Source organism: Bombina bombina, chromosome 3 (genome assembly GCF_027579735.1).
Source record: "Bombina bombina isolate aBomBom1 chromosome 3, aBomBom1.pri, whole genome shotgun sequence".
Classification (NCBI taxonomy): Eukaryota; Metazoa; Chordata; class Amphibia; order Anura; family Bombinatoridae; genus Bombina; species Bombina bombina.
This window is the reverse complement of record NC_069501.1, coordinates 101,120,812-101,143,344: the sequence shown is the minus strand read 5'-3', so window position 1 is coordinate 101,143,344 and position 22,533 is coordinate 101,120,812. Positions and strand designations below refer to the sequence as shown.

The following is a 22,533-nucleotide window of genomic DNA, read 5'->3' as shown; positions in this document are numbered from 1 at the left end:
GCATAGACCTCCCGAAGCCCTCACAAATTACTATGTTTCTGCTACTCTGAAAGTATGGGACAAAACTTTAGCCTCAGACAACCCCGTCTCGTCCATACCCTCACCCTTAACTCCACTCCTCAACAATCCTCTTTTTTTACAACCCCATTCCTTGCGGACCCCAGTCATTGCTGACTCACCCTCAAATGTTCCTGCACATCTGGTGCTTAGCAAGGGCCAGATTCGCCTGCAACACGAACTCTCCCAACTACTAGGCCCTCCCTTCCATCTCTGGTACCCCTACCTACAGCTAAGGCATGCCATCGCAAATAGCCCCTACACTACTGACTTAACCAGGCCCCTAAAACCTTTTCAGACACTTTGCACGACTCCAGAATTGGTAAGATCCCATATCTCCATCATATACAAACTGCTCAGAGGTTCATACCCTGCTAAACAACCCTCTTATATAGCTAAATGGGAGAGAGAGCTTAATACCACATTAGCTGAAACCCAATGGACACACATTTTTCTAGAAACCAAAAAATCCTCCCCCTCATTAGTGTTCGCAGAAATGAACTATAAGCTATTATCTAGATGGTATTTAACCCCCCATCACCTACATAGCATCTATCCAAACTCCTCCTCTCTATGTTGGAGGCATTGCGGTGGAACAGGAACCCTCTCCCATATCTGGTGGGACTGTCCCCTTCTACACACGTATTGGAAAGATATCACCAGAAATATTAACAATATATTAGGTCTTAATATCACACTCTCTCCCAGTGCTGTCCTCTTACATAACACCCCTCCTATATCTTGTATCTATCGAAGACAACTATTTAAGTGTATGCTTAACTGTGCCAAACGCCTTATACCCAGGTTCTGGAAATCCACTCAAATCCCCACTCTCGCCATGTGGCAGAGAGAAGTAGACAATATCTTATCGCTAGAAAAAATACATTACACTTTTTTAGGCAAGCAAGATTTTTTTGCTGATATTTTATTCATATGGGAGCAAAGGAAGCAGTAAAGTAAAGGAAGCAGTTACTTAGGAATTGTATTGTATTATTACCCCAAAAAGAAAGACCAAAGGTTGCCCCCGCTGCATGTGAGGAGATAACTTACTGCCTTGTATAGTCGTAATCTTCTACATGATATATACCACGCATTTTTCTTGGTTATGACAAATAATTTGCAAATATAGCTACCTGTCATGATTTTGTGCCACCTCAATAGCCTTACACTGTTTTTCTGCTCAGATGTAAAGTATATGTACTACTGTATTATGTTTCCTTCTTTGTACCTCTGTTTCAAAAATCTAATAAAAACAGTTAAATTTAAAAAAAAAAAAAAAAGGCTTCATTGGCCTTTAACATAGAGATACATACATATACATGTCTAAAGATGTATATGTGTACACATGTATTTATTTATTTATATGTGTATATATACATATAGACGTATATAGAAGTGCATTGGAGCCCTTTGCTGTTAAGTACATGAAAACATGTTAAACCATATTTCTGCAATATTCATTGTTAATTAAGTGTTATACGGTGTATTTACTATAAAATATTTCACATTCCAATATGAAAAGCTTGATACAAAAAGTTAAAACAAAAAACAACAATTAACGTGCTATTTTCTTAAAATATGCAAGAAAAAATATTTTTTATATTTTCACTCTAAGAAAAAAAGTTAATAGCTTAGCACCTATTCATGAACAGGGAAAATTAAAGCAAAGTATGTTTTCAATAAAAATGAACAAGACACTCAAACATTTCGAGAAAGCTGAAAAAAAAAAGTAGAATGCTGTTTTATTGCGATTCCGTAGACTCCAAATCAGTGCAAAGGGAAATATTGTGTTCCCTTTACAATTAAAAAGACACTTGAGCCCCAAGGATACGAGGTGTTATGACTGAAAACTTCATGTGAATACAAAATAAGATTGTTAAAATATTTGCACTCATAGTATAATTGGACGAAAATTAGGCCACAGAGAGTTGGACAAACAAGGGTAAAAGATTCTTATATTTGTACCGCTTTTAAGCGGAGGGCAGCGTCACCACACTGAAAGCAAGGAGCTGAATTTCAAGACAATCATCTGATTATCTAAAAACAAAATTAACCTGTGGCCTCTGACTTCTAAAGTCAAAGTCAAATTAACCTGATTCAAATGAAATGACTTACTCAATGCTTTTGAGTGTGTAACCCCTGACTACCTAAATCATAAGATTTTTAGGTTTTCTGAAGACAAAACAGGTCTGAAAGTACCACAGCACTAGAATAATATTTTAGAAGGGAAAAGATCTTCCTCTTTTGCTGAACACGGGTTAATAAAACTCCCCTAGACCTAGAAGCTTGCAGGAATGCATTTTCACAGTTCAGTCATTTGCTAACACACAACTTCACAGCAAAAAGAGGCCTTGGCATGTCAATGAGCATATTAACTGCCGTACTTTGACTTCATTAGTTATGCAGTCAGCCCCGAGGCTGCCGGTTACAGATCTTGCCAATTTACATTATAGCAGCATTCCCACTTACTAAGGTAAATTTGAGATGAAATAAAGGGAAAGTATTCATCTTGCAAAGGCTCCACATGTAGCCGATATAGTCAGTGAAATTCACCAGAAGGAATGTGTGCATGTATATATAAATGTGAATATATGTGCCTGTAGGTTTCAGGTGCTCAATTAAAAATAAAATGTAGTTGAAAAATGCAGATCTTGTATTTCTTAATAAAACCTTCTTTTATTTGGAATTTTTTAGTAGCAACAATTTACAGGAGCAGACAAATACTATTTTGGATCTACTAGAATGATGTAAATATAACTTTTTGTTGGGAGTCTCTTAAAAAAGATAGCTGGTTTTCGAGGTATGAATGAATATCTATACACAAACACATTTATTTATACAAGTGGGAAAAAAGTAAGTAAATGAGAAAATTACATAAAAAGAAAGGAACGAGGGTAAAAGATGAAGAGAGCTTGAAAGACGGAAAGAAAAAACAAAATAGTGAATTGTAGGGCTAAAAGGGTCTATATATTTATATTTGTGTAAAGGGTCACATGAATTCCAGAATCTTTTACTTCTGCAAATGCTAATCCCCTGGCAAAATAAAGATACATTAAATACCTTTTCATAAAGGAATAATATTTAATAACAATTTTTTTTAATTGAATTGCTTTAAAAGTAAAAATGTTAGTGCATTTTTTATGCTATGGTTAAAAAAAAATTGTTCATAACTTCTTTGCACTGGTTATTATACCAAATGACAAACAGAACCATTATTAACTACTTATAATATATATATATATATATATATATATATATATATATGATGACAAAATAGTATATTACTAAATTGTATATTTTGTGTAATTCTGTGTCACTTCTTAAGAATGTTACACTTTAATTTAATCTGAATTGCACAAGGAGTTTAAGGAGAAGTGATCAAAGTTCAACAGCACAATTTGCAAGACTCGTGACAACTTGCTGAAGCTTTTGCTTTAAGGTTGATAAGAATAGAATTAAACATGCAAAGAAATTTAGCAAAAAAAATGATATTGCAAAACACAGAAATATGTCTGCAAAGAAAAACAGTGAAAGGAAAACAGCCACAGGTGCTGACAGGAACACAAGAAACCAGAGGCTCTCTTAGGAGTATTTAGAGTTTTTACATACATTATATTGTTCATGTGTCCTCAGAAGCCTTTACGGACAGTTTTCTTGATCAGCTAAAATATTTTTTAAGAGACTATGGAAAATTAGCAAATCGTGTTTTAGATGTCAAAAAAAATGTTTCTTAAAGGGACACTGAACCCAAATTTTTTTCGTTTGTGATTCAGATAGAGCATGCAATTTTAAGTAACTTTCTAATTTACTCCTATTAGCAAATGTTCCTCATTCTCTTGGTGTCTTTATTTGAAAAGCAAGAATGTAAGTTTAGATGCCGGACCATTTTTGGTGAACAACCTGGGTTGTTCTTGCTGATTGGTGGATAAATTCATCCACCAATAAACAAGTGCTGTCCAGGGCTCCGGACTTTCTTTTTCAAATAAAGAAAGCAAGAGAACGAAGAAAAATTGATAACAGGAGTAAATTAGAAAGTTGCTTATGATTTTATATAAAGTACAGATAGATAGATAGATAGATAGATAGATAGACTGACTTTGTTAGAAGGAAGTTTTTTTTCACTAGGGTTTAGCCATTGTGATAAGTATTGAATCCCCAGGTGAACAAATACCTTTCCACCCTATGTACCAAAAGTCCCAAATCTTAGCATACATTTTTGGGTCTTCTTTATTTATCCAGAAGTAAATTGTTTTTTACCTCAATGACCAGTGAACGCCTCTTTTGTGTAAAAAAAGTTGTTTTTCCCACATTCCCTGAAGCGGCCAACAGGCAAAATCTGTAAAGTAAGTTTTCAAAATGCTGTAAATTACATGAAACAGCTATATGATTTGCAGGTTACAGAATTTGCTTTTTGGCATGAGACAAGCACAGGTTTGTTTTTTTTACATGAAAACCTTTAAAGCTTATTTGTCAATAACTCTTGCAACCTCGAAGTCTAATAAACTTAGTAAAAGTCTTAAACGCAGGATTGCTTAGCAAAATACCCAACTATTAAGGTATCATTATGAACTATGTAATCAAACCTAACACCATCTATAGATAAAATGATATTTTGCAATAGATTTCATATTTAAATGAGTATAGAGTTGATGGCGTCTGCTGATGTATGTATTCACAAAGTCATCCTAATTTATTTGGCTTTTTAATAAAACCGAACAAGATAATGAATTTAAATCATCTTGGACAAAACTGTAATTAAATATAGTGTTCTACATTTTTGCACAAAACATTTTTTTTATGTTTAGCAAAGTTTCTTTCTATTTTCTGTGCTGGTTGTTTCTCACACCTGCTAAGGATATGCCAGAATACCATTCTTAGGCCTAGTTTACTGGTGTAAACTGTGTAAACTGTTGATAACATAAAAAATCTTTATAGACTTTAATAGAGATACTTGTTACCATCAGTTTACAACAGTAATGGAAACTAGGCCGTGAGTAGTTACCAAAGGCTTTTTATAAAAATATATAACTTAGATACTTGAAGATCGGAAACGATTGGCCCATATATTGCAGTCTGTCTGGTAGCCCAGGGGCTAATTTTCTGCCGGGCTCAGGCTGCTAACTCTAAATGATGCAGTTGGCACCCAGAGCCTGCGCTAGTCACTAGTCAAGTATCACTTGTGTTGCATGTGCTGGTGTTTGGGTAGAAGGTGATCAGAAACAAAATGTTATTTTAAGAGCATTTTCAGCTAGTTTACCAGAATGGCTGCAGTTCCACAACCTCAAATTGCTTGTTGTGTTGATCTGTGCTGAGTGATTGACTCACATCACTGTGTAAGCTGGTAATTAGATGGAAGGGAAGAAAAAGTGAAGCGAGCTCTGGGCATAGTTGTCTATGTTACTGCTGTCAGAAGGGCAAATAAATTAAAGGGACATTAAAGGGACAGTAAACATTGGGGAAAATGTTACATAATTCTGCACTATGTGCAAAGCTGTCCTCTTCAGCATGGCTGTTTTTTTCAAATAGCGCGTCACAGACTCACTGTCTAACCACAGCAAGCCTGATTGCGCTATTGAACTACATATATAGTGCACCCCCCCCCCCCTAGGTAAAGCAGCAGACAGCTTTACTTAGCACTGGTACGCCCTACATGTAGTTCAATGGCGCAATCTGGCTCGCTGTGATTAGAAAGTGAGTACAAGACACGCTATTTGAAAAAACAGCCACGCTGAAGAAGACGGATTTGCCCTAGAAGTAAGTATGGATTTAGGAGACAAATTAGGCTTTAAAAAAAAAATGCTATCCTCATGTTACATAATTCTGCACTAACGTTTTTCCTAATGTTTACTGCCCCTTTAAAGTGAAGGTCAATTTTCATGTGAAAGTGCCCGGTTTTTAAAAAACTATTAAAAACAGGGGCACTTTCATTCATGAAAATTGACATTTCACCCGTTTTCTTAAAATATACTTACCTTCTCTTCTTGAAGCCGCTCCAGTGCTTCACCAGCCCGTCACAAGCCTCTTCATACGTCAGCAATGACAATTCCGGCATCCTTCAATCACGGCTTCCCCCCCGGGGGATTGGAGGAAGCCATTTACGTCATTGCTGGGTAAGTAAACGAGGAAGAAGCAGGCAGGGCATCATTTCAGAGCGGCGATCCAGAGTTTCAGAAGAAAAAGGTATTTTTTAAATACGGTGCAATGTCAATTTTCATGAATGAAAGTGCCCCTGTTTTTAATAGTTTTTTTTAAAACTGGGCACTTTCACATGAAACTTGACCTTCACTTTAAACTGCTGAACACAACATCAATACAATGGCTGCTACTAACTAAGCTCTTGTTTTTCCTCCTGTGCCCGCAGCTCTTTTTATGGTTGTTCTCCTGTTAACTCCTTAGGGGGCCGACTGGTGAAGCTGCACATTTTCATACTGGGTGTCTGTATTCATGGACCATGTGACCGCAAGTAGAAGAAAAATGCATTCATTAAAAAATAAGTTGTTATTAAATCTAACTACTCATCTTTGTTTATGGCTTTTTGTTTAAGCTACACCAAGTATAAGTCACCCCTAATACATTTGCCGTGGACAGCGAAACTCATCAACACTACTAGAATAATAAAAAAAATTATGATTTTCATTTATACCTTTTTTAGTACATCTTTAAAGGGACACTCAAGTCAAAATAAACTTTTATGATTCAGATAGAACATGCAGTTTTAAGACACTTTCCAATTTCCTTCCATTATCAAATTAAGTGCAGTCTTTTTATAAACACACCTTCTGGGGAACAAGATCCTACTGAGTATGTGCACAAGCTCACAAGGTATTCGTATATTAGTCTGTGATTGGCTGATGTCTGTCACTTGATACAGGGGGCCGGAAAATGGGAGAACATTTTTAATTTGAAAAAAATCTACTGCTTATTTGCTAAATCATTGTATTTTTATTATGCACTTGTTAATTATGCAATTCTACCGCATTAAGAGGTTCTTTAAATACTTTTTCATAAGTATTTTTTTTTTAGATTATTTTAAAAAATATGTTTTAGTAATTGCTTATTCTCTAGCTGAAAACCTGCTTTATAATTTACTTGTTCTACAGTTTATTTGAAAAATAAATCCTTAAAAAGTGCACACAAAATACCCAATAATGAACACAAGAAGATAAAGTTCTGCAAGGTCATCAGAAAATGAAATAAGATTTTGAAGCTAATCTATCAATTGTAAAGCAGTTAAAATGACTCTGGTTTGTGTTCCCAATTATATAAAAAAATAAGCTTTTCTGAATGTCTTTATCCTACTGCATATTATCTTTCAGACAATGACAGATCTTTGCTTTCAGCAATAAGTCAATTAAGGATGTAGTTTATATTAACATTAGTTTTAAGTTCAGCGTCCAATTATTATCATGTGCCATATTGCACAAGACAACCAGAACAAGCAGAGATGTTAAAGGGACGTGAAACGCAATTTTAAACAACTTTCCAATTTACTTCAATTATCTAATTTGCTTCATTCTCTCCTATGTTGAAAAGAATAACTAAATAGGCTCAGTAGCTGCTGACTGGTGGCTACACATAAATGCCTGGTGTGATTGGCTCACCCATTTGCATCGCTATGTCTTCAGCAAAGGAAATCTAAAGAATCAAGCACATTAGATAATAGAAGTAAATTGGAAAGTTGTTTAAAATGGTATTCTCTATCTGAATCACGGAAGAAAAAATTTGCGTTTCATGTCCCTTTGATATCTTCACCAGGCAGAGCAAGAGTTAAAGCGTCTTAAAACATTGACCCGAACATATATTATTATGGTTATATTTGTCACCCATTTTCGTCACCTTAAAAAATAAAAAATCAGAGCAAAAGAAAAAAAAAAGTGAGATGGAACCAATTTCATGGCTAAGCGAGCTCACAAAAGAGTAACAGCCATAGACTAATAAGGGCCTTTGTGTACATTACTACCGCGCCTGGTTATATGCCAGTCATCCCTCAGACTCAAACAACAGGTGGAAGCTATTAGACCTGTCATAAAAGTTTGAAAAATTGATTCTCGGTTCAGGCTGACTAGATTGAATTTGACAGTGTTGTCCTAAAGATTCAGAGAAGGGGGAAAAATATATAGTTTAATTTGGAATCCCTTGATTATTCATTAGATCACCAGATGGCCAGTGTTGATGTTTTACATATTAATATATATGTTGTGTTATTGTTGGCACATGTCTTCTTGTGCTGTGGTTAAAATCTGCATAGGATTCTAAGTATCTGTATTAGTATTGCAGAAAGAACAAAAAAAAGACCAAGAAAAAAAAGCTTGCTGTGGAATTAGGCGTGCTGCTTCTGTGATGAATACATTAAACGCTGCTTACTCATTCACGGATAATATTTTATGCACCTTCTGAGCACCATATTTTTAAATAAATCAAAAAAACAAGCACTGTGTGATCTTAGCTTTTTTTATGTAGAATTCTAACTATCATAAAACAAAAGTAAAGGGACGGCGCCCTCAGTTATCATAAAGGGATAAAAAAGTAAAATAAGAAAATGCTGTAATCTGTTAGAGTATTTAATCATATCTAATCTGTTAGAGCTTTTAGTTATACAGCATTTAAAAGGGACATGAAACCCAATTTTTTTTTCTGTCATGATTCAGTTAGAACATGCTATTTTAAATAAAGTTCTATTATCTCATTTGTTTTCGTAATCTTGGTATCCTTTGTTGAAAAAACATACATAGGCATGATCAGGAGCTGCTGATTGGTGACTGTGCATATTTGCCTCATGTTATTGGTTTCCCAATGTGCATTGATGTTTCTTCAACAAAGGATAACAAAAGAATGAAGCACATTTTATAATAGAAGTAAAAAGGATAGTTGCTTAAAATCGTGAAAGAAAAAGTTTGGGTTTATATCCCTTTAATTATTGCCTGTAAAGTGGTTAAAGCACATAAATAAAATCAGTGTTAGAGCAGCAGTACTCTGCTGGGACCTACATAAACACATCAGTATGTGTGTAGTCACCAATCACCAGCTTGTGCCCCATTCAGTCCCTGTGCCTACCTAGATATGCTATTCATTCAACAGCAATGGAAACTAGACCTTAAGTAGATATCAAAGCCTTAATTTTGACTTGTATGTCTCTTTAACAAACAATTTTAACTGCATTGCAAATATAAGCTTTGCACCCCATGGGTGTATATTTACCTAACCATATATTTACCATGGGATTTTTTTCTGTGACACAGCAGGGTTACAGCCAATCAGATCCAGGGCTGCCAGCCTCACTGAATCTAAGTACATAGCTCTCCAATATGTCATATACATTGCAGTGTACTATATTGTCTATTGTCCAATTAAAGAAACATTAAACACTTTATGATGGTAATATAAAATGATAAATCATATAATATATATATATATATATATATATATATATATATATATATATATATATATAGTCTGCAATATACTTTTATTATTTATTTTGTCCCCTTTTCCTGTAGTTCCATTTTGAAATTGTGAGCTTTTCAGTTCCTGCTAGAAATTAAAGTGCAGAACACTGTTATATTCCACACTGCCATTGGCTGTACACTCTAGCGACCTATTTATAACTGTCCCTAATTGGCCACAGCATAGAAGGTAACCTAAGTTACAACATTGATTAACAGACAATAAAATTTTACACTTATTTTGTCACTATTTAAAAAACGAATGAAACTTTAATAAAATACATCTATATGTTATCCTCAGACTAATCTTTTCTTTGAATGCATCATTCTATCTAGCATTTGTTTAATGTCCCTTTAGTACCGCGGTCTAGTAATAGCCTATGCAAAAGCAAGTTAATGGGTTATTTTTATGTCTGAAATCTTTCTAAATGTTTTGCAAACTTCTAAAAGTCAGTATTAAACTTTCATGATTCAGATAGGGAATGCAATTTTAAACAACCAATTTCCTTTTATCATCACATTTGCTTTGTTCTCTTGGTATTCTTAGCTGAAAGCTAAAGCTAGGTGGGCTCATATTCTAATTTCTAAGCCCTTGAACGCTGCATCTTATCTGCATTTGACAGTTTGTCACAGCTAGAGGGCATTAGTTCATGTGTGCCATATAGATAAAATTGTGCTCACGCACGTGAAGTTACCTAGGAGTGAGCACTGATTGGCTAAAATGCAAGTCTGTCAAAAGAACTGAAATAAGGGGGGCAGTCAGTAGAGGCTAAGATACAAGGTAATTACAGAGGTAAAAAGTGTATTATTATAACTGTGTTGGTTATGCAAAACTGGGGAATGGTAAATAAAGGGATTATCTTTAACCAAAAAAACTGTCTCTGTAATTTACATATTCATTATTTAAAGTGTTACTACACAGAATCCATTTTTGTTTTAGCGTACGCACAGTCTATGTTGTGTAAACATAATGTAAAAGACTATGTTCTCTGACTTTTGCTGAAGCTGCGATCCCTATTATTTCCTATGGGAGACATCTCCACTCATTGACACAGAAGGGGTCAGCCCACTTTCTTTGAAGATATCACTGGGCCAACAGAGTGATAAAACTGTTGAGGCCATAAAGGCAATTTCTTGTGGGTCTGACGATGATTGATCCTCAGGGCCTTAGTAATATAAGCAGTGATACATAAGATAGAATGACTTTGTGTAAATAATTAGATAAGATAATGAGGTCTGTTCTCCCTACAAGCTCTGTTTATTTTATAGGGTTGTAGTTTCAATTAGTAGAAACAACTATTTCATATACAAAATTAAGCCAAAAAGTTCAATTACATTTTAAACTCGGCAGCTGTATGGCAAGTCATTGGAAACACATTAAAGGGACAGTATACACTCATTTTCATATAACTGCATGTAATAGACACTACTATAAGAATAAGATGCACAGATACTGATATAAAAATCCAGTATAAAACTGTTTAAATACTTACTTAGAAGCTCTCAGTTTAGCTCTGTTGAAAAGGTAGTCGGAAAGACCACTGCAAGTGGCAAATAAGACACTTTCCCCCCTCCCCCTTCTTTTGCATATGAAAAGACCCTTTACACAAACAGGAGCAAGCTGGAGAAGGTAGCTGACAGTATTCACATAAAACTTTGGGGCTTGGTTAGGAGTCTGAAAATCAGAGCAATGTTACTTAAAAATAAGCAAAACTATACATTTATTTAAAAAAAAAAAACATTATGGGTTATATAAATAGATCTACAAAACATTTATGCAAAGAAAAAATGAGTGTATAATGTCCTTTAAAGGGACATTGTACACAATATTTTTATTTGCATAAATGTTTTGTAGATGATTCATTTCTATAGCCCATCTGGGAGTGTATTTGTAACAATGTATAGTTTTGCTTATTTTTTAATAACATTGTGCTGATTTTCAGACTCCTAACCAAGCCCTAATGTTTTAGATGTATACTGATGTCTACAGATTCCTGCAGTTCCTGTTTGTATAATCTGTTTTTTCATATGCAGGGGAGAGCTGAGGGTCTGCTCTTCCTGCTTTTTTAGCCAGTTTCCCTGGGTGTCTCTGAGTAACCTCATCAACAGCACTAAACTGGGTATGAACATTGGAGTATACTGTTCCTTTAAGGGCAAACAAACTGTACACTGTCCCTTTAACGTGTTCAGACAAATATATATTTCCTGAGTACTATGCCCCTTTAGCCGAAATAGCACAATCAAGACTTGGATTTTTCTGGTTGGAAGATGGCGTTCTGCAAAGTGTGGAGTTGGAATCCTTGTAAATCCCTTGTGGGAGGTATAGGTAGTGCTTGGAGCAACACACACACCTATATCACCAGGAGTAAGTAATGCCCATCTATAAAGAAGCACTAACCAACATTGTGATCAGCCTAATGGAGATATAGCCAGTGATATACGATTTCAGGATGAATATTTGTACAGTGTCTCCCTATTAAGTTTAATTTGCATAAAGGCAGTGTCCTTACACTTATAAAGTCGTTCTGTATTTGACAACAATTAGATTATACTCATCCCTGGTTACCTGGTCCTCTTCTCTAACAAGTACTATAAGGAAGACCTGATGAAAAGTAACTGTTCCCTCCTATCCTCATGTACTTGAATACTCATGTATGCTTAAAGGGACAGTCTACTCCAGTCTACTTTTTAATTGTTTAAAAAGATAGATAATCCCTTTATTACCCATTCCCCAGTTTTGCATAACCAGCACTGTTATATTAATACACTTTTTACCTCTGTGATTACCTTGTATCTAAGCCTCTGCAGACTGCCCCCAGTTCTTTTGAAAGACTTGCATTTTAGCCAAACAGTGCTGACTAATAAATAACTCCACAGCAGTGAGCACAATGTTATCTATATGGCACACATGAGCTAGCACTGTCTAGCTTTGAAAAACTGTCAAAATGCACTGAGATAAGAGGCGGCCTTCAATGGCTTATGAATTAGCATATGAGCCTACCTATGTCTAGCATTCAATAAAGAATACCAAGAAAACAAAGTAACTTTGGAGATAAAAGTAAATTGTATGCCCTATCTGAATCATAAAAGTTTAATTTTGAATAGACTGTCCATTTAATCAGGCATCTAGGTATACAGATACAGTATGCCTCTTGTCATTGGCTCACCAGATGTGTTCAGCTAGCACACAGTACTTTATTGCTGTACTGGAGGTGATTTATATGTAAGCAATACTATAATAATAAAATGCTTTAACACAGGTTTCTTCAAACCATGGGTTGGGACCTATTACTAGGTCACAACACCAATTTACTGGGTTGCAACGTGTGTGTGTGTGTTATATGAGAGTGTGTGTGTGTGTATGTGTGCTGTATGAGAGTGCTTTGTGTGTGTTTTGTATGAGAGTGTGTGTGGTGTGTGTGTGTTGGGTCTTGGGAAAAAAAGTTTGAGGAACTCTGCTTTAACACATTAGAGCATGTTCTTTTTGAACTTATATGTTCCTATAATTGCACTATATTGCAATTACAAAACATATACATTTACCATTTCCTTACTGGGCATTCACAGGAGCTCATTTTCTTTTCTTAAAGGGACAGTCCAGCTAAAATTGGAATCAACATGGATGCCTATTGACATTATTATTATCGGTTATTTGTAGAGCGCCAACAGATTCCGCAGTACTATAAACAAAGGGGGAGTACAACAAAACAATTATAGGGTAGAGGGCCCTGCCAAGAGTTGCACTGTTGTAGTCAGCTCTTAAGAAGGTGATCTACAAACAGCTGGAGTTTTAGGCTTACATGCTAAGAGGGTTCAGGGGATTGCAGCGGAGGAGAGGAACTGGTATTAGGAAAGGTTAGCGTAGGTTGTATGCGTCCCTGAACAGTAGAGTCTTTAGGGAGCACTTGAAGCTTTTAAAACTAGAAGAGAGTCTTGTGGAGCGAGGCAGAGAGTTCCACAAGATGGGGAGACATCTGCTAAGGAATGCTGAGTTAACCAAATCTCTTCTGCTTTCAGGTATGTGAATTGATCCCTGCATTCAAATTCTGCCAATTTCCCTGGGTTTTTTTTCATATGTACTACAAGTCTCTCTTTGGTATGTGAATTGATCCCTGCATTCAAATCCTGCCAATTTCCCTGTGTTTTTGTTTCATATGTACTACAAGTCTCTCTTTGGTATGTGAATTGATCCCTGCATTCAAATCCTGCCAATTTCCCTGTTTTTTTTTGTTTCATATGTACTACAAGTCTCTCTTTGGTATGTAAATTGATCCCTGCATTCAAATCCTGCCAATTTCCCTGTTTTTTGTGTCATATGTATTGCAAGCCTCTCTTTTTGCATTTGTCTGTATAATTAATTATGTATTTAGCCTGCTGATATCTTGCCTTTATCTATGTTTATCTAAAATTAACCCTGCAAGCTCTCTACAAGCTACCTAATTAACCCCTTCACTGCTGGGCATAATACAAGTGTGGTGCGCAGCGGCATATAGTAGCCTTCTAATTGCCAAAAAACAATGCCAAAGCGATAAATGTCTATTTCTGAACAAAGGGGATCCCAGAGAAGCATTTACAAACATTTGTGCCATAATTGCACAAGCTGTTTGTAAATAATTTCAGTGAGAAACCTAAAATTGTGAAAAATGTAACAATTTTTTTTTATTTGATCGCATTTGGCAGTGAAATGGTGCCATGAAATATAACAAAATGGGCCTACATAAATACTTGGGGGTGTCTACTACACTACAGTAAAGCTAAAATTAACCCTACACGCTCCCTATAAGCTCCCTAATTAACGCCATTCACTGCTGGGCATAATACACGTGTGGTGTGCAGCAGCATTTAGCGGCCTTCTAATTACCATAAAGCAATACCAAAGCCATATATGTCTGCTATTTCTGAACAAAGGGGATCCCAGAGAAGAATTTACAACCATTTATGCCATAATTGCACAAGCTGTTTGTACATAATTTCAGTGAAAAAGTTTGTGAAAAAGTGAACTTTTTTTTTTATTTGATCGCATTTGGCGGTGAAATGGTGGCATGAAATATACCAAAATGGGCCTAGATCAATACTTTGGGTTGTCATCTATAAAAAATATATATACATGTCAAGGGATATTCAGGGATTCCTGACAGATATCAGTGTTCCAATGTAACTAGCGCTAATTTTGAAAAAAAATTTTTTAGAAATAGCAAAGTGCTACTTGTATTTATTGCCCTATAACTTTAAAAAAAAACATCTAAACATTGGGTATTTCTAAAATCAGGACAAAATTTAGAAACTATTTAGCATGGGTGTTTTTTGGTGGTTGTAGATGTGTAACAGATTTCGATTTTTTCATCATATTTGATATATTTTTATATAGTAAATTATAAGATATGATGAAAATAATGGTATCTTTAGAAAGTCCATTTAATGGCGAGAGAAACGGTATATAATATGTGTGGGTACAGTAAATGAGTGAGAGGGAAATTACAGCTAAACACAAACACCGCAGACGGTCAACAAATGGAAAAGTGCTCTGGTCACGAAGGGGTTAAACTGTTACAATTGTCTCATATACAAATGACAACATGCTGTCTATAACAGTTTTTCATTGTACATATTATTATTTTTTTTATTAAAGTCATGTTAGCAAAATGTTCATTGCTTTTGCAGTCCAAAGACAAACTTAAAAATCCTCCTAATCATATCTTGGAATATAAAAGAGCTCCTGCTTTGATTAAGCTAAGCAAATAGGTAAATAGAAGAAAAAGCCAGCAAACAAAATACTGGAAGAATATAGTTTATTTTAGTAACTATGTGTCATTTGAAATGTTAGAGAGAATTAAATGTTTAGCTTACTGTCCCCTTTTAGTTTTGCACAATTTTATTTTACATAACACTAATTATCCTTGATTTTAAATAGTAGAATAGTTTTTATCTTACCCTTCCAGGAGGCTGAATGTTGTTGTGGTAACTTCAGCAAAGAGCACAATTTTGCCAAGCTTCTCAGTGTGCAGATTCTCTCTATAGGTTTTCAGGCTGAAGTCTTCGGAGGAGATACTGTCTGCCCCCGTAATGAGTGGTACATGGGATGGACTTATGACCATTTCAGGCTGGACAACTGGACACAGTTTGAGAGACATCTTGTTAGATTTTATTAACCCATCTTTGTCTGCTCTTGTTTGTAGCCACTGGAGCACAACAGAATGATCGTCCTATATGAAAAATATACATACAACAAAGAATTGATTGTCATTTCAATTAAAGGGACAGTCTACACCTGAATTGTTATTGTTTTAAAAGATATATAATCCCTTGTTTGCCCATTCCCTAGTTTTGCATAACCAACACAGTTATATTTCTGTATTTTTTACTTCTGTGATTATTTTGTATCTAAGCCTCTGCAGACTAACCCTTTATTTGTTCTTTTGACAGACTTGCAGTTTAGCCAATCAGTGATGGCTCCCAGGTAACTTCACGTGCACGAGCACAGTGTTATCTATATGAAAAACATGAACTAACACCCTCTAGTGGTGAAAAACCTGTTAAAATGCATTCTTAAGAGGCGGCCTTCAAGGTCTAAGAAATTAAAATACGAACTTCCTAAGTTAAGCTTTCAACTAAGAATACCAAGAGAACAAAGAAAAATTGGTGATAAAAGTAAATTGGAAAATTGTTTAAAATTACATGCCCTATCTGAATCATGACTAGACTGTCCCTTTAACTAACTTGCTGCTTAAAAGATCATAGTATAAAAATATTTTTTTAATTTATTACAGGATTTTATTATTCAAAATAATAACAATAAGTAGCTGACAATCACTCTATTTGTCCTTCTTAGGAACAGTAATGGAAGGTGCTTTGTTTGCAAGTTTTAAAATATGTCTTTAACCTCTTTGCAGGTGTTAAACAGATAGGGACAGATACACTAAAGCTCTCTAGTCTCTAAAACTCTCCAGAGATTATCAAGGTCAACTCAAGAATTTTAGAAAGGCAAATTTAAGCTTCAGAGCAGTTTCTCTCTCTGAATGTTAAGGAGAGACACATAATATAATGCTCAAAAACATCAGATTCTTGCCATATGGCTAGCACAGACATTGGATGAGCATCGAACACATCACCGCTTGAAAAGATAAAAAAAAACCATTATTCTAATTGGAATGGCAGTGGTGGCAGCGGCTAGACTGAGAAACTATGGAGCATATTTCAACCTTTCAGTAAGAATGTTGAAATTAAATAATGGTAACATATTTCTCTTGCAGATGAGAATGGTTTACCATCTCTTTAAGTCCGTGATTCTCAACCTTTTTGTAGAAAATAAACCTTTCAGGCACACATTTTGAACTACTGCTGCAACATGTATATATTATTGGGTTAAAAAAAGTAAGAGGCATTTGTGATTACCAGAGAATGTTACATATTAGTAATGGTTAGATATATTTCCTGTTTTGAGTAATTTATTTTAAAACACATTTTTATTGACAAAGCAAACTAGTACTGTAGTGACAACTTGTGTCACTATAGTACTAAAAAGAGGCGCCTAGGAGTGACAAACAATAACTGGTGATAGAATCTGATATATATGTCAATAATTAGCTAAAGACAGTGATATACACAGTATGATAACTATGGTATACAAACAATCAGTCCAGTATGGAATGGCATAGGAAGGGAAAGTCCTTGATGTCCGTAGTGTAAGGTTCCAGAAGAGAAAAACAATTTTCGGATGGAAGGGCCGCTCCTTTAGGGTGTCACGCCACGACACAAGTGAAAAGGATCTAGACAAATCAGAATAGAGGGCGCCACATAGTGCAGATCAGAAGGTAAATAATATAACATGCAAAGTGGACATAAGAATCCTACTCACAAAAAGTAAAGCACAGATGTGCAAAACCAGCAATCCGGAACCACTCGTCGTCCGGTAGACCGATAGATGTTTATCACAAGGGTAGATCCTCGTCTCACCAGGGAGAGTCCAGGGATACTCAGGGATATTTAAACAGAAGTCAGTCCACAATAAAGGAATCCAGCAATGACCAGTCTCACGCCTCAGGCAGCTGGAAGGGAGACTAGAGCAACTCCAAAAAAAAAGGGAGGTCAATGGTTACAGCCTGATGAAACAGTGTGTTACACTGAGAAACGCGTTGCTTTTGTTTTTATCATTTTAAATAAATTTTAAGATTTAACCATCTCCTCACTTGCTGCCGACCTCTTTATCCTTTGAACCATTGACCTCCCTTTTTTTTGGAGTTGCTCTAGTCTCCCTTCCAGCTGCCTGAGGCGTGAGACTGGTCATTGCTGGATTCCTTTATTGTGGACTGACTTCTGTTTAAATATCCCTGAGTATCCCTGGACTCTCCCTGGTGAGACGAGGATCTACCCTTGTGATAAACATCTATCGGTCTACCGGACGACGAGTGGTTCCGGATTGCTGGTTTTGCACATCTGTGCTTTACTTTTTGTGAGTAGGATTCTTATGTCCACTTTGCATGTTATATTATTTACCTTCTGATCTGCACTATGTGGCGCCCTCTATTCTGATTTGTCTAGACATTTTTATTGAATGGAAATGCAGCACATTTTTGGAAATAATTGAGCAAGAAATAAGAAAAAGCAACTTTTTATCCTTGTTTGCTGCATTTTTTTTTTAAATAGTCAAACTCCACCCACAATTTGCCGAATTTGGAGGTACTTAACTGTGTTTGCTACTATAGTAGACAAGACCATGGTTGCTAGGTAAGCAAAAAAACATTTTTTGTAATTTGTTATCTAATAACAACACACACACCTACAAACACACATACACCTACACATAACCCAAGCAAATCCACACATACACCTACACCCAAACAAACCCCCACACAAACACATACACATGCATAAACACACACAAATCTACACCCAAACAAATCCACACACACCTACACATACATACACATCAAAACAAACCCACACACACCTATACATACATACACGCACACCTACACCCAAACAATTCCCCCCCCACACACACACCTAAACATACATCCAAGGAAACACACACACACCTATGCCCAAACAAACCCACACACACTTACAAACACACTCACCTATACACACGCACACCTACACCCAAACAATCCCCCACACACACAGACACCTACACATACACCCAAGCAAACACACACACACCTACATACACACACACCCAAACAAACTCCCCACACACACACACCTACACCCAACCAAACACACACACACACCTACAACACACACGCACACATACACCTAAACAAACCCACAAACCAACACATACATACACATACCTACACACAAGCACACATACACCCAAACAAACCCATACCTACACATACCTACACATACACACACACAATCACCTACACACAAGTACACATACACCCAAACACACATAGATATACACCCAAACACACACACACCTACACCCAAACACATACACTTAAACACACACACACACATACACCCAAACACATACCCAAACACACACACACACACACACAAAAATACATCATAAAAACATTTTTTTACCACAAAAAAACTATTTAAGACTGTGATGTTTTTTATTTAGTAAAATAACATTTCTTAAGTTTCTACAAAGCATTATACACTTAGTTTCAATGATAAACATTATTCTAAGATATTGTATGTCAGAAAATATCTTCAATTCAGCGTAAAGTGAGGACAGTCATGAAGAACGATATCCCCTGACACAAGGCATGGCGTGGAGTGATGTAACACAACTGAAGATGATGCAATTCTCCGTGCTCAAAGCCAGCCGAGGCCTGGGAGCATGTCTTGCAAATTAATAGTGTGTGCTCTGCATGCAAATACTCTCTTCATGGATAGTAAATCCAGGTATTCACTTGGCAATATACACCAGATCTGCATCACATCACATTAAGATTCTGTCAAGGAGCTAATACAGGTTGGTTTATCAAATCTCTAGCACTATCTAATAGTATACTTGTAACTTGACTTTGCCTGTTCTAGGCTATCAAATATGTGTGTCTCAAAAAATATTACAAACTGCCAAAAAAAGAATTTCCAGTTAGATACTTTACAAATAATGTTCCTCTGTAGCAGCTATGAAACTGTCATTGGAGCTGAATGCTTGTATATGTTGGGTTACAAGGAAGTGATTTTCTGAAACTTATTTTAGGAATAAATTACATTGTGGATAGAAGTAACCAGCATTTTCCCAAATGATCACATCATTTTTGTTTTTTCATTTGCTGAGCTTCTGAATGCTTTGAAAAAAATATATAAACAAACAAAATATCAGCTTATCTAAAGACAAATGCTTAGCGTTATCAATTTAGTGCTAATATATCCATCTAGCAATATTGGTTGTTGTACTGTCATGTAGGGCAAGATATAATGTGGAGACAGCTATTTCTTCTTTGCAGCTTCACTTTTGCATTAGGAATTAGAATTGTTGGGGTTGCCAACCACATCTAAAATACTTGTTGCGGTTGCTTCCAGGTAAACATAAGCAAGAGCTACTTGTAGCTTTTATGGTCACATAATGGACAATCCTGATGTAAGAGATCCTCTATATCATATAGAGACATAAAACACCTTATCTGAGAATTGGAAGTGTACAGTGCAGATTTCAGAATCCTAACCCTGCTACATTTCTGACACAAACCGGCCTTAGGAGAGGTAATAAGATAATACATTGCAAACCAATGCAAGTTTTGCCAACAAACTGACTGTACCAAGCAGGGCCGCCACTAGAAATTGTGGGGCCCCTGACTTAACCATTGATCACCCCCCCCCCCCCCTTTGACATGTGCAAATTTTGACCAAGTGAATAAAACGTATATGCACTTTTTTCTTAAGTGTAGTCAAACTTGGAAATGTTGTAAAGGTAGTAACGCACAAACACACTCATACACTGAAACACACACTCACACATAAGGATTCACATATAGACACTCTAGCAGAGACACAAAGAAACACACAAACACACTCAGACACAGACACCCAAACAGACACTCAGCACTTGTTTACATTGACCTGACAAATAATGAGGTAGACTAGAGTTTTTTCAAAAAAGGAGATTTAGAAAACAAAAGATGGAGTTCTGATTATCTTTTTGTCAAGGAAGATGCCAACTAAATGATGACAACAGCATGCAGTGGCTGAAAGGAAGGGCCCTGAACTGCCTAAACAATAATCGAAAGGTTAAATGGTGGATTGGTGACTTCCGGAAAGGTCTCATTAGTCTCAAAGTCTGTAGAAAGATGTGAATAATCAGTAGTAAGGTCAAAATGTCCTAAAAAGGAACAGACAATGGACACACACACAAACTTGCACATACACCCAAGGAAACACTGACAGAGACAGCCTCAGAAAACACACAAAGACATACACACACAGAGAGACAACCACATAAACACACAAACACATACATACACACACTCTCACAGAGACACCCACAGAAAACACACAAAGACATACACACACTCTCACAGAGACACCCACAGAAAACACACAGACATACGCACCCACGCTCACAGAGAGACACACAGAAAAAAAAATACACACTTAGAGACACAAACAAAATCTCAAAGACATAAACACAGACATGCATGTGTGACATGCATGATAAAAAATATTGCAGAAATTAAGAGATCACTTTTTAAATAATCAAATTTGTAAATGTGCAAACAAAAATAATTATGTGAATTCAAAATTGTACATTAATGATCTGGATAGATGGCTAGATGAAGAAAAGTACTTTTGAAAGGTTGACATATGTTTGTTTTCCCCCTCCAATTTCCCCCCACCAAGAGCACCACTTCAAAAAGGGTGTACAAATGTTCCCATCTATCAGCTGTACTTATGGATTTTGAAAATGCTATACTCAATATGGTCTTGGTGGAACCATAAGCTGTGGTACTCAGTCTCATACCATTAGATCTGGTTAAATGCAGGATTTAGGCTTGTTTGTATGTATTTCAAAATTAAGTCAGCTGTAGTGTAAACTAAACAGTGTTAAGTTAACCTGTCTCATTTCAAACACTGAGCTATCTTTGTCTGAGAGTATAACATTTTATGCAGATGTAAAAATCTTAGATAAAATGCCTCCTTGCATTTGGAAAGTCCTTGCATAAAGGGGCAGTAAATTGGAATGTAATTAAAATATAGTAAACTGTCATGTTTACTGCTGACTTTCTTCACTATAAGTTCATCTTGAACTCCTACTATTCTGCCCTTAATCTATATAAGCAACATTACTTTTCTACTCTTATCTCTACTCTTTCTTCAAACCCAAAACATCTGTTCTCCACATTCAATATTCTTCTCCGTCCACCCCCACCTCCCATCACAACTTTTCTCTCAGCCCAAGATTTTGCCAGCTACTTCAACAACAAAATCGACTCCATCAGAAATGAAATCAGCTCTCAACATACTACCAGTCTCCACTCCCTCAAAAGCTCACAATCATCCAAAACCCACATAGCCATAAATTTAACTATTTTGCCCCTGTTACAGAGGATGTAGTTTCTGACCTTATACTATCCTCTAACCTCACTACCTATCCCCTCGACCCCATCTCCTCACAACTACTCCCCTCCCTCTCTTCTACCCTTACCCCTATACTCACACACATCTTCAACCTCTCCCTTAGCACTGGTATAGTTCCAACATCTCTTAAATATGCATTAGTCACACCTATCCTCAAAAAACCTTCTCTCGATCCAACCTCCCCATCCAACTACTGCTCTATTTTCCTACTACTTCTTGCCTCAAAATTTCTTGAAAAATCTAGTATATGCTCATCTATCCCAATTCCTTACAATAAACTCCCTCCTTGACCCATTGCAATCTGGATTTCGCCCCCTTCACTCAACAGAGACAGCAATTGTTAAGGTTACCAATGACCTACTTACAGCAAAATCAAAAGGCCACTTCTCTATACTTATCTTCCTTGATCTGTCTGTAGCCTTTAGTGTAGCCTTCTCTGGGGTATCCTCTGCCCCGTTACCGCAAGGCTCTGTCCTCGGTCCCCTTCTCTTCT

General features: G+C 36.2%; 1 protein-coding gene across 1 annotated transcript in view; it reads right to left on the bottom strand.

Annotated features, from left to right (window-relative positions):
• The window catches only part of HLCS (holocarboxylase synthetase), a 507,705-nt gene that overhangs the window by 279,627 nt on the left and 205,545 nt on the right, over positions 1-22,533 (bottom strand). The window contains exon 7 of the mRNA XM_053705942.1: positions 15,432-15,703. Coding sequence (XP_053561917.1) covers positions 15,432-15,703 — 272 coding nt within the window. The remainder of the gene's footprint in view (positions 1-15,431; positions 15,704-22,533) is intronic.